The following is a 12,475-nucleotide window of genomic DNA, read 5'->3' as shown; positions in this document are numbered from 1 at the left end:
TTCCGTCCACTTCTTCCTGTCTATGGTGGTTCAACCACACCAACCTCTTTGCACCTCAGGCCTGCCACTGCTCTAGCCCTGGGGCCTTTGCTTCTTGCTCTTCTTTCTGGAAAGCTCTTTCCCCAGGGAACACATGGCTGACTCCCTAACTTCCTTTAAATCTTTGCTTAAATGGCAGCATCTCAGTGAAGTCTGCCCTAACCACCCTATTCAAAATTACAGCCCATATGTCCTGGCTATCTTGCCCTCCTGGGTTTTCCTCCCAGACCACTTAGTTACCTTCTATTCAGTATTTGTTTTATTTACTTTTCATTGACTGTTCTCTCCATACTGCCTGAAGCAATACCTAGCACAGGTAATTAATAAATAATTACTGAATTGAGTGAGATTAAAATGAATTTAGGTGTTTACACCTGAAAATCTTGGGGAAATATTAAGGTTCATTTAAGTAGATTTTGCAGCTGTGAATAAAGATATGTGATCCCCAAACATAAAGAAGATACATTTGACCAGGAAGATTTGTTAACAGCTGTGGGTCTGCAGGTACTGTTATCATGTTCTTAATGTCATTTGTTATTAAATTATGTTTAGTCCAGCAATTGATACAGGACTGGATTTTAGATTGCTTTCCCTCTCCCACAGCAAGGCTTTAATCAGGGCATTAGGAGCTCTAAATAGTCCTTGCTTTTAAATCTGCATATCAGGAGGGGGCTGGGAGTATGAGTGGGAGGATGTCATGTCCCAGTGATTAATGATCTCTAGGAAGCTGAAAAGGGGAGAGTAATATACACACTATTTCTACCCCCTGGAGTAGGAATGCAAACACCATTGTGTGGATCTGTGCATAGTCACTGACTTCCTGGTAGCTGGAGAATTTCATACACTCTTCTACCACAAATAAAACTGTCAGAGAAGTGACAGAGCTCAAAAAGCTGGCCTTTTCTTGCTTTAAAAGAATAGTTCAAACACAGTGAGCCAGAAAATTAATTTTGTAGTTGTTTGGAAACCCAGTTGTTTAATAAGAAATGAGAAAATTGGAACTTTTCTTGAAAAGCCTAAAACCTCCAAATATTTGTTGAATCAGACTGTACATTTGGTTTCTTAAATTTGCTGAGTTCCTGGATCCTGCCTATTTTTAATGAATTTAAATGGAGACATTCCTTTGTAATGAAATGCATCGTCTTAAACTTTTCAGTGTGGTCTCTATGGTAGATGCAGAGAATTATACTATCGATGGACTTCAGAGCCTATTGCCCTATGTGTTAAAAAACAAAAATCCTCTAACATTTCAGAATGGCTTGCGCAGTTTTAGAAAGTAATTCTAAAGTAGAGTTCTTTTGTTTCTTTTAACTCTATTGAATGTATGATATTTAATAACAGTTTCCAAATGTTTAAGTCAGAAGTGAAACATTTTTAACTGTAGATAAGGAACTACAGATGTTTGCAAAAAATTTTTTAAAGAAGAGTTGTGGAGAAAGTACTTTATTTCAACCATTTGTGATTATTTACAAATAACCAAAATTAGGGACTTTAACTGTAGTAGTAATAGCAGCAGCAGCAGCAGCAGCCGTAGTAAATTTGTAGTGGGGACAACCAGATAACTTTTATTTTACCAGTAACCATTCATTCTTAGGACTTGTTAAACTGTTTTTGTTCTTGGTTCAGATTTCTTCAATACCCTTTACATTACCACTCATTGCTCTGCATTGTCTACTTTTAAAACTTTGACTTGTTATTTTTCTCATAAGAATATAGAAAAGAAATATTCATTTGAGGGGAAATGGAGCCTATGCTCCAGAGTAAAGGAGAGAAAAAACTTGTATTTTATTTCTGTTTTGTTCATTTTGTTGTATTTTTGAGAGTGTCACTATAGTCTAAATTAAAAGGAACCACTGTGATCTAAATTAAGACAGCATCTGATAGATTAAGCCCTGAATTTGGTTTCCAAGTGGTTAGACTTTTAAATTGCATTTGCAAGAGTTTATTTTTAGTCAGGATGTGGTTATTTTTAGATGTGCTTCTCTGTCACTAGGAAATGCAATGCCTGTCTTTCCATTGTTGTTCATCAGGAAGTTCTGAGGCACAGGCATGTAAGATCCAGGGAGCACAGAAGCCGGCTCTCCCCTGAAAGAACATGAAATAGCGGGTGAAGGGAAATAATGTTAGTTGAGAACATGTCTAATTTTTAAATTGTTGGTGTCATTTTAATCTCTCATACACTGAGCAAGAGGGAAAGATTTTTAGGGAATACCAAAAACAGAAGGCTTGGGTTCCCCCTGCTGGTGTACATTACAGCTTGTGTATTCATTAACATACAGCAGAAAGGCCGTGGGGAGAGAGATCGAAAATAACTGTGTTGGCCTCTTTTAAAGAGACCTGGTGCTAAGAGAGCAAGAAAAAGCACCTCTGCCCATTTTCTACAGATGTCTTACAAAAAAATGAGGTGATCTAAAAATTGTATTATCTACATCTAGAAAGAATAAAACTTAATCCTACAATATTTGGTTTTTAATGTTGCTGCCTGTGGTAAGCTGCTTATATACAGAGCTTCTCAAATGCTTTATGTTGTAATCTAAGGAATAATAAAACACCAGTGGATCCACAAAAGGATTTAAAACCCCAAGGAAAAAAAGCAAAGCTAGCATTGTGTCATAATAAAATTAAAGAGCTGGCGTTAAAGCTCACAAATTCCTATTTTAGCATTTCAGAAAGTGGCATGACATCATGTGATTGTGTCCATTTAACATCTGTTCTTTCTAATTTGTCTTATGTGTATTTGAAATAGTTCTCTTTATTTTCTATCTCTTAATCAGTAAATGCCAAGTAATACTGAAGGCTCATTTTAAAAAAGAAAAATTTTAATTGACTCCTTAAAGTCACTTCTGAACTTACTATGTTTGCATTTTAAAGGACTATTCAATCAAATTAAAATATTGTATTTTTAAATTGCTTTTCAGCAATGCAGTCAACCTTTTAAGCAATGTTCCGGTCTCTTGTTTGGATGTTCTCATTTGTCCATTAACCCATGAAGAAACAGCCCAAGAGGCAACGACTCTAGATGAACTGCCTAGTGATAAGACATCTGAGAAAGAAACAGTTTTGAAAAACAATACGATGGTGTACAATGGTATGAATATGGAGGCCATTCATGTTTTACTCAATTTTATGGAGAAGAGAATAGACAAGGTAAGACTGACAGAATGGAGTCCTTGGGGAAATGCTCATAAGGAATGTAAATGTGCCACACGTGATAACATCACAGGACATGGTTTTAAAATCTAAGCTTTTTAAAATGCCTGACATCTTGCATAATTATTTGTACTCTGGAAAGTACTTTATTATAATATGTGATAAACTGCTGAAACACCATTTGCAGCTTTATTTGTTTAAAGCTGAAAATTGTGTTGCTGCAATGCCAAAATTGTGACTAGTACCTGAAAACAAAGGAAAAATTACCTTTCCATGTAGGTATTTTGTAAACCCTGGAAGTAAAAATTATCCTCCCCCCAAAAAAATGTAATGATAAGTGCTTTCCATAATATCTAAAAGATATTTTTAAAAGAAAAATCACCAACTTTCCATTTGTTGTGAGTTGCTTATTTTCTCTTATCTGTCACTTGCTTTGCCAAGTAACTATATTGAAAGGCAGCAAGGTAATTTGAGGGGGTAGATCTTCAAAACCTTTGCCTCATTTAAGCCCCTTGGTTAAGCCACTGAGGACCCTACAAAAAAATAGCAAAATTCAGGAAGGATAAAAATAAGCCTTAGTAAATGTGAAGGTAACTGATGAAATGGAACTATGGTTAGGAAAATAATTTTTAAAGCTTTGGTAACATAAAATGTCTCCCCCTCAAAAAGGTGTATTATATGCTGTTATATGGAGGAAAGTAATACTGTTAGAAACTAAACTAATGTAACATGTACGGTTTTCTTTTTAGGGAAGCAGCTATAGAGAGGGCTTAACGCCAGTTCTCAGCTTATTAACAGAATGTTCCCGAGCCCATCGAAACATCAGAAAATTTCTCAAAGATCAGGTAACTGCTCAATGCACATTACATCAAAAAGTTAATCTTCTATGTGGAGTTTTTAAACATAGAATTAATGAGTTGAATTCTTTCTTAATGTTTTTTTCCAGAAAGTCAGAAACTCAGAAAAGTTTGTTTTAGTTTATGAAATCTTCCCAATCCAGAAATAAGTGATCCTGGCTATTTTTTGAGTCATTTATTCTTTTAATCAACAAATATTTATTGAAATCTACTCTATGCTGTGCACTAAGCATTGTTCTAAGCATTGAAATACAGATGAAGTCTTCGCCTTGTGGCATTTATCTTATAGTGGGGGACAAAAATTAAACATAAATATATGATATAATGGCAAGTAGGGATACATGTTCTGAAGATGGGTGCAGCAGGGGAAGGGGAGACTTAGGAATAAATGAGGTCCTTTCTAAGGAAAGGACATTTGAGCAGAAATTTGAATAAATAAGAAGAGGATTTCTGAGAATATTCTGGAAGAGGAATGTACCAGAGAGAACAAGTTCAAAGTCCCTAAGAGGAGACGATGCTTTGGAATGCTTAAGAAAAAGCAAGAAGGCTAGATAACAGTGTGCAAGGGGAAGAGTGGTGAATGAAGTACAAGAGGTAAGCAAGAACTAAATAACTTAAGATTGTGTAGGACTTTTGATTCTCTTTAAGTGCAATGGGAAAACATTGGACTATTCAGAGCAGGGGAGTGATGTGACCTCATTTGAAGATAGGTCTGGCCACTGTATGTAGGATAGATTAGGAGTGTAAGTAGATGAGAGGAGACCAGCCCAAAGAGAGCTGATGATGAAGGTTTGGAGTAGGTTGGTAGTAGTTAGAGGTCATGGTAAGAAATCATCTTCCATCACTGCATCTGCACCACCTTATCTTTTGTCTCCCCCTCCATCACAATTGTCCCTGCTTCCTTCTGTGGCCAGCGTCTGCACTTCATCCTGGATCCCTTTCCTTCTCACCTTCTCCAGAACTTGGTTCCTGCATTTATTCCCTCTCTATCTTCTTACATTAATATTTTTTAATGTATTGGTTATCTCTACTTGCACCCAAACACAACTCCCATTACAAACAAAAAACCCTCCCTTAACACTACTTCTCAAGCTGCTTCCCCATTTCTCTGCCCTTCTTTAGCAGTGTTCCTCTTGATTTCATTCAGCAGTCATGGGTTTGAAAATCATCTAAATACTGATGATTCCCAAATTTCTATCTCCAGCCCTAACCTATCCCCTAAGGTCCAGACTTATATAGCAAGCTACCTACTCATCTCCTCCCACTAGGTATGTAGTAAGTTATAAGCTTTTTTTTCCCCTTACCTGAGGACATGCTTATTGATTTTACAGAGTGGGAAAGGAAGGGGGAGAGAGAGAGAATGAGGGAGAGAAACACCAGTGTGAGAGAGAAACATCAATCAGTTGTTTCTTTTATGCCCCCCGACTGGGGACCAAACACGCAACCTAGGCATGTGCCCTGACCTGGAATCAAACCCACAACTTGTTGGTTTACTGGACAATGCTGCTGAGCCACACTGGTCAGGGCGGACGTGTAGTAAGTATCTTAAGTTTAACGTATCCCAAACTAATCTCTTGATTTTTCATCCCCTCTCCCCTATTTCCTCTCTTCCTTTACACATTCCAGTACATGGTACCACTATTCATCCCATTGTTCATTTATTGCCTTACAGAATTTCCCCTAATAAATGAACCAGGTTCATTTTCCCCCTTTATGTTTGTGGTCAAGATTTAATAAGCACTTCACTCTGTGTGGAGCACATTAATAGATGTTGCTGATTATGAGAGATTAGAAAGTAGGGAGTCTGTCTTTGAGGAGTGTATAGTCTGGTGGAGGAAGAGAGAAGTATTATGAAAGCATAAATAATCATTTAAGCAACATAAACTAGTTAATTAATGAATTAAGGTCATTTCCAAGTTTGACTATGTTAAGACATTCTACTGTGACCAGGAGGACGTGATGAAGAATAATAAATGGATATACTTTAAGTTTTATACATTTTACTTCTTCACATAGGAGATCCAGGTACAACTAAACTGTTTAGATTTTGCTCTCTCTAATCAAAACAGCCAAAAAAACTTATTTGTTAAACAGCTTCTTTATATGAAGGCCTTGGGTCACCCATTAGGTAGATGTAAAAGGTTATGAGAGCCACTCCCTGTCCTCAAAGAAACACTACAGTATCGATAAGTAGCTGAAACTCGGCAAGTGGATGAAATTGTGCCTTGTAACTAAAGATACAGGGCACAATACACAAATACACTTTCCTTCTGAGAAGGATGCACTGTAGAGTGTGATAATCAGGAAAAGCAGAACTTAAAGTAACAGATGACTAGCTTTGAGAATAGGGTAAATGGAACCATGGCTAACTAATTATTATGCCCTGTAGTTAATACCTGATGAAATCCTACTCATGTTTACCCAAAGGAAGTTGGTTTTAAGTATTCTGTATTTGGGCAGGTAGAAAGAGAATAGATAGTAGAAATGACTAATCCAAGTTGGGTTAGTCTGGACAGGCATATAGAAGAGATGAGGATGCTGTGAATGTGAAAAATAAGCTGGACGAGATTTGTCAAAGGAAAGAAAGATTGTTGGAGGGTAGTATTTGGGAGGCAAAAGAAAGGGTCCATATCTATATAGTTTGTCTATGAGAGATACATAAAAATAAAAACATAAAAATTTCACTTAAAAAGCATATTTTAAGGAGCCCAAAATATAGCTAACAAAATTTTTATGTGATAACCTTTGTTAATAGATTCTATACTCTGGAACTATGGGAACATGCTACATGAAATCATTTGTTATAAGTCTCATTCTTCTAGAATTAGAAGGTAAACTGAGTATGGTTGACTGAATCAAATAGTAAGACTTCACTATACAACTGTGTTGTGCCTGTTGAACACAAAGAGCATTGTGCTCTAGCCTGCCCTTTCAGGCATGTTAAAATAGGGATTTTGTAAACCCTTTGGGTAGGTTGCTCAATTTTTTGAGACTTTGTTTCCATTTTTATTCACAGTTATATCTCCTAGTTTCCAGTACCTCCTGACATCTGGTAGGCACTCAGTATAGAGAGTGAGGGAAGGAAGAAAATAAGTGGAATGGATTAAATAAAATAATATGCATATAAAAGGTCTGGCACAGTAAATTATTATTTGACTCTTTGTCTATCCTCGTTTGTTAGCATAGTATCTAGCTTATAGAAGTCACTTTTTAAAAGTGACATGAATTGATTGATTCTTCCTTCAGACAGAAATTATTGCCTATAATATACCAGGCACTGAGAAGAGTAAACAAAACAAATTTCTGGTCCCATGCCACACTGACTCTCGTAGGAGAAGACAGGCAATAAAGAAATAAATAAATACTGTGTCTGGTGGTGATCAATGCTATGAGGAAAATTAAAGTGGAAGGGCGGTAAAGAAGAATGGTAAAGGTTAGTTATGTAGGTGGTCAAGGAGTGTCTTCCTATAAGTGACATTTGAACAGAGACCTGAGGGAGTAAGGGAATAAACCATTGCAAGTTTCTAGAAAAAGATATTCTGGGCAAAGGGAGCAGCAAATGCAAAGACCAAGAAGCAGGAAGTGGCCTGGCGTGTTTAAGGAGTTCCATGGAGGTTTGTGTGGCTGTACCAGTGTAAACAAGTAGTAGAAAAGTAACAGGAAGCTGGAGTATGTGAAACCCAAGGCAGTTGTAAGGACCTCATCTTTTACTATGAGTGGGATGAGAAACCATGGGAACTGGAGGACATTGGGAAGAGAAGACATGATCTGACTTTCAAAGGATCACCCTGGCTGGTGTCTAGAGAATAAATCATCGAAAGACCAGGATGGAAGCAGAGACCACTTAGGAGGCTGTGGCAATAGTCCAGGTGAAAAGTATTGGTAGCTCAGATTTGGTAATACCAGAGGAGGTAGTGAGAAGCGGTTGGATTGTGCATATATTTGAAGGTAGAGCCAAAAGTAATTTGTGGATAGATTGAATGTGGATGTGAAAGAGAGGAGTCAAGGATATTGCCAAGGTTTTTGTATCAAACAGTGGGAAGAATGGACTTGCCATTTAATGAGATAGAAAACTACAGAAGGAACAGCTTTGCTGGAAGCATCAAGAGTTTTGTTTAGAACATGCGACATCCGAGAGGCCTGTAAAATTCTGGAGGTCAGAGAAGAAATCAAAATGAAGATGTAACTTAAGGAGCTATCAGTATATAGAGACCATGTAACACCATAATACTGGATGAGATCACCCCCTAGAGTAAGTGAAAATGGTGAAGAAATATTGCTCAAGAACTCAACCTTTGAATAGTCAAATACTCAGAAAGCAAGAAAGAAGTGAATCAGTAGAAGAAACAGAAAAGACAACCAGTGATATGAGAGGGAACCCAGAGGAGGGGATGGGCTCTGGGTAGATGGATGGGTGACCCTGAGCAAATGAAACCAAGCAAGTTACATAAGCCTTCTGAGGCCCGGTCTATACAATTGGGATGATGGTGATGTCACTACCTCCCATGCAAGGTTACTGTGAGGATTGATTATGGAAAATAATATGTATCACCTATTATAGCAGCTAGCACATAGAAAGTAATAGTAGCCATTTTTATTATAAAATAAGTACAGATTTTTTTTCTAGTAAATAGAAAATGTTGCAGGAATTAAAAGAAGGGAAAAATCTATATGAGTCAGTGTATTAAGGGAGCCTCCACGGAATAAGGAAAAACTTGACCCAGACTTGAAAATGGATTTTCATAGAGGCAAGCAGAGACATTCCAGGTACTGTGATGAACAGAAGCCCAGAGATGGATTTGAGTATACCGCTGGTACAGTGAAGAGATGTTTCTCTTCAAACAAAATACCATTACAGGCATGGACTTATTTGAGGTTTGTTTTTGTTGTTGTTGTTGTTGTTGTTACTTAGTTTTATTTGGAAGCGTATTTATTTTTTAAATATCTTTTTCCACTCTTACAAACCTGAGCTCAGTAGACATTTAAAGACTAACTGGTTTCATAATGTCATCCTTGCTTGCTCTAGCACCCACGAGTGATGATGGTTTTTGCATTTGTACCATCAGGTTTTACCACCACTGAGGGATGTGACAAATCGACCTGAAGTCGGCTCAACTGTGAGAAATAAGCTGGTGCGCCTCATGACACATGTTGACCTTGGAGTCAAACAAATTGCTGCTGAATTCCTTTTTGTCCTTTGTAAGGAGAGAGGTAGGTCAAACTCTCCTTGCCCTCTACTTTTATATTTATCTGAGGAAGTTCGAAAAATCTTTCTGATGGTAGTAGCTATATCGTTCCACCCTTTTCTGAGGTACTCTCTATCTGTTCTATTAGAGGCCTGAGGAGATACTAAAAGTAATCATTTAAAGACATTTTCTGTATGCTTCTCAATTTATTGAGGCAGGCAGATATATAGCCAAACACGCTCACACTTAAACTCTGCCTCCTATATCCTTAACCCAGACTTCTTAAATCTTGATGAATCAGGACCTGGATCTATTATGGAAAATCTTCATAGCTAATTCAGGTGCTATATTAGTTCTGGTTTTGATAACCAGAAAAAAGCCTGCATTAATTCCCCTTTTAATTCCTCTTGCAATTAAAGCCATAGGAGCTTTGGTTTCTTCACTAAGTTCTTTTTTTCCCCCTAAGATTTTATTTATTTATTTATTTTTAGAGAGAAGGGAAGAGAGGGAGAGAAACCTCTCCCCTCTTCTTGATCAGTTGCCTCTTGTATATGCCCCGACCTGGGACTGAACAAGTGACCTTTCGCTTTGCGGGATGACGCCCAATCAACTGAGCCACACTGGTCAGGGCTCTTGACTAAGTTCTTTAGTCAATAAATTGTTAGAGTGTGAGCTATATAATATACTAGATAGAAGTACAAAAGTGTGTAAGAGACAGCCTTTACCCTTGAGATAGGGTAAGATAGAAGTAGAAAGATGCTTAAAAATAACTATACAACATAACTACATTACAACATAATAAATGCTGTTTTATAAGTATAAAAAATTTATTGTTCTCTGAGATACATCTAACAATTTAATGTTTCCTAAAATTTAAAATTGTATGGGTTATTTGCTCTGCAAAAGGCAAGTTCTCCAAACAAGGAACTGTGACTGTTATTCTGATACTCTTACCTATTTCTTCAACTCCTAGTTTATGAACATACTGGTATAAAAGTCCCATCTAAGCAGATTTTATATTCCACTATTTTATAGTATCTAAGTTTTGTGAGATAGATCATTTGGAAGTAGAAAATTTTATTCATGTCTCTCAAAATCTTAAGTCAGTTCAATTCTTTTTTTTTTTACCCCAGCTTTATTGAGGTATAATTAACAAATAAAACTGTATACATTTAAAGTACATAACATGATGATTTGACATAAATACACATTATGAAATTATTATCATGTTAGGATAATACATCCACTATCTCATATAGTTACTGTGTGTGGTGAGAACACTTAAGATTTATGCTCTTAGCACATTTCAAGTGTACAATACAGTGTTAATTATAGTCACCATGCTGTACATTAGATCCCCAGAACTTACTCATGTTATAACTGAAGGCTTGTACTCTTTGATCAGCCTCTCCCCACTTCTCATACCCCCTGCCCTACCCCCTGGTAACCACCATTGTACTCTGATCCTGAGTTGTCTTTTTCTTTCTTTCTTTTTTTAAAGATTCCACATATAAGTGAGATTATACAGTATCTGGCTTGTTCACTTTGTGTAATATTCTCTAGGTTTATCCATATTGTTGCAAATAACAGGATTTCTTTCTTTTTCAAGGCTGAATGACATTATGTGTGCATTGTTTGTTTATTTATTTACCATATTTCCTTTATCCATTCATCTGTTGGTAGATACTTAGCTCATTTCCATATCTTGGCAATTGTAAATAATGCTGCAATGAACATGGGAATGCAGATATCTCTTGGGGATACTGATTTGATTTCCTTTGGAAATATACCCAATAGTTGGATTGCTAGATCATATGGTAATTCTGTTTTTACTTCTTTGAGGAACTTCCATAATAGCTGCACCAATTTATATTCCCACTAACAGTGTACAAGGAATCCCTTCTTGCCACATCCTTGATGACACTTACCGTCTCTTGTCTTTGATAAAAGCCATCCTAACAGGTGTGAGGTTATCTCTTACTGTGGTTTTGGTATGCATTTCCCTAATGATTAGTGATGTTGAGCACCCTTTCATGTGCTATTGGCCATTTGTGTGTCTTCCTTGGAAAAAGTCCTACTCAGGTCCTTTGCCCACTTATAATCAACTTACAGTCAACCCTTGAACAACATAGGGGTATAGGGGTGCTGACCTCCTACCCCGGTGAAAACCCATATACAACTTTGGCTCCCCCAAAACTTAACTACTAAGTTTACTGTTGACAGGAACATAAACAGTCAATTAACATGTATTTTGTTTATGTATTGTATACTACATTCTTATAATATAGTAAGTGTAAAAAAAGAAAATGTTCAGAAATTCATAAGAGAAAATATCTTTACAGTACTGTACGTATTTATTGAAAAATATGCATGTACTGGGCCCATGTGCACAGTTCAAACCTGTGTTGTTCGAGGGTCAGCTGTATTCACATTTTTGCTACTGAGTTGTATCCATTGAATTGCTAAACTTCGTTTTTGACTGATTGATCCAGCTATTTCAGTTCCTGCTATGAGGGTGTATTAGCAACATAACTTGACCAATGTCATAACTTTCATAGCAGCTATTATATGTTGAGGTAGCATGTGCTGAATGTCCTATTCCATAACCCCATTTAATTCTCATAAGGACCCTCTAAGATAAATAGTATTCTAGTGTCATAAAGGAGGCAGTCTGGTATTTGAGAGCCTTTCAGTAACTTCTTCAAGGTTACGTGTAGTTACTTAGGGCTGAAGCCCAAATTTGAGTCTTATCGTTTCAATTCTGCCATATTTCCTCTCATAATAATTACCTTCAACTAGTATCATAGACTAGGTACTTAACATCTTCTCGTTTAAACAACTCAGTTCTTTCGTGACTTTGAAAAAAGACTTGACAGGTGTAGTACCTAGCATATAACCTATGAATACTGGCTGAATTGAATTGATTTTTCGTAGATCAGAAAATAGCTATTTTTTACAGTATAATTGTGTGTGTGTGTGTGTATACACACACAGATCTAAACCACCCACATATGTATTCTATTCATTAAAAAAGGTTTATCAAAATAAACGCCAAAATAGTATCCATTGTTTCCTCTGAGTAGTAGGATGACTGTAAGCTTTTTTTAGTTCTTTGTATTTTGTAATTTTTTCCTACAATGAGCATATATTTCTTGTGTTACTTCTAAAAAAGTTATTAAATGGGGAAAATAAAGTTTATTTCCTCTATAATTATATATCTAAATAAATTACATATCTAAATAT

At 36.6% G+C, this 12,475-nt stretch overlaps 1 protein-coding gene across 6 annotated transcripts in view; it reads left to right on the top strand.

Moving 5' to 3' along the window:
* Positions 1-12,475, top strand: part of RIC8B (RIC8 guanine nucleotide exchange factor B) — a 99,785-nt gene that overhangs the window by 53,755 nt on the left and 33,555 nt on the right. For all 6 annotated transcript variants that reach the window (XR_006784284.1, XR_006784283.1, XM_045826511.1 and 3 more), the window contains exons 5-7: positions 2,958-3,186; positions 3,939-4,034; positions 9,113-9,257. Coding sequence is in view for 4 of the 6 variants with exons in the window: in XM_045826511.1 (XP_045682467.1) it covers positions 2,958-3,186; positions 3,939-4,034; positions 9,113-9,257 (470 nt within the window). In the remaining 2 variants the exon portion in view is untranslated. The remainder of the gene's footprint in view (positions 1-2,957; positions 3,187-3,938; positions 4,035-9,112; positions 9,258-12,475) is intronic.

This window comes from Phyllostomus hastatus, unplaced genomic scaffold (genome assembly GCF_019186645.2).
Source record: "Phyllostomus hastatus isolate PE091 unplaced genomic scaffold, TTU_PhHast_1.1 phas_scaffold_755, whole genome shotgun sequence".
Taxonomy (NCBI): domain Eukaryota; kingdom Metazoa; phylum Chordata; class Mammalia; order Chiroptera; family Phyllostomidae; genus Phyllostomus; species Phyllostomus hastatus.
The sequence above is the reverse complement of the archived record's forward strand: the minus strand, read 5'-3'. Positions and strand labels throughout refer to the sequence as shown.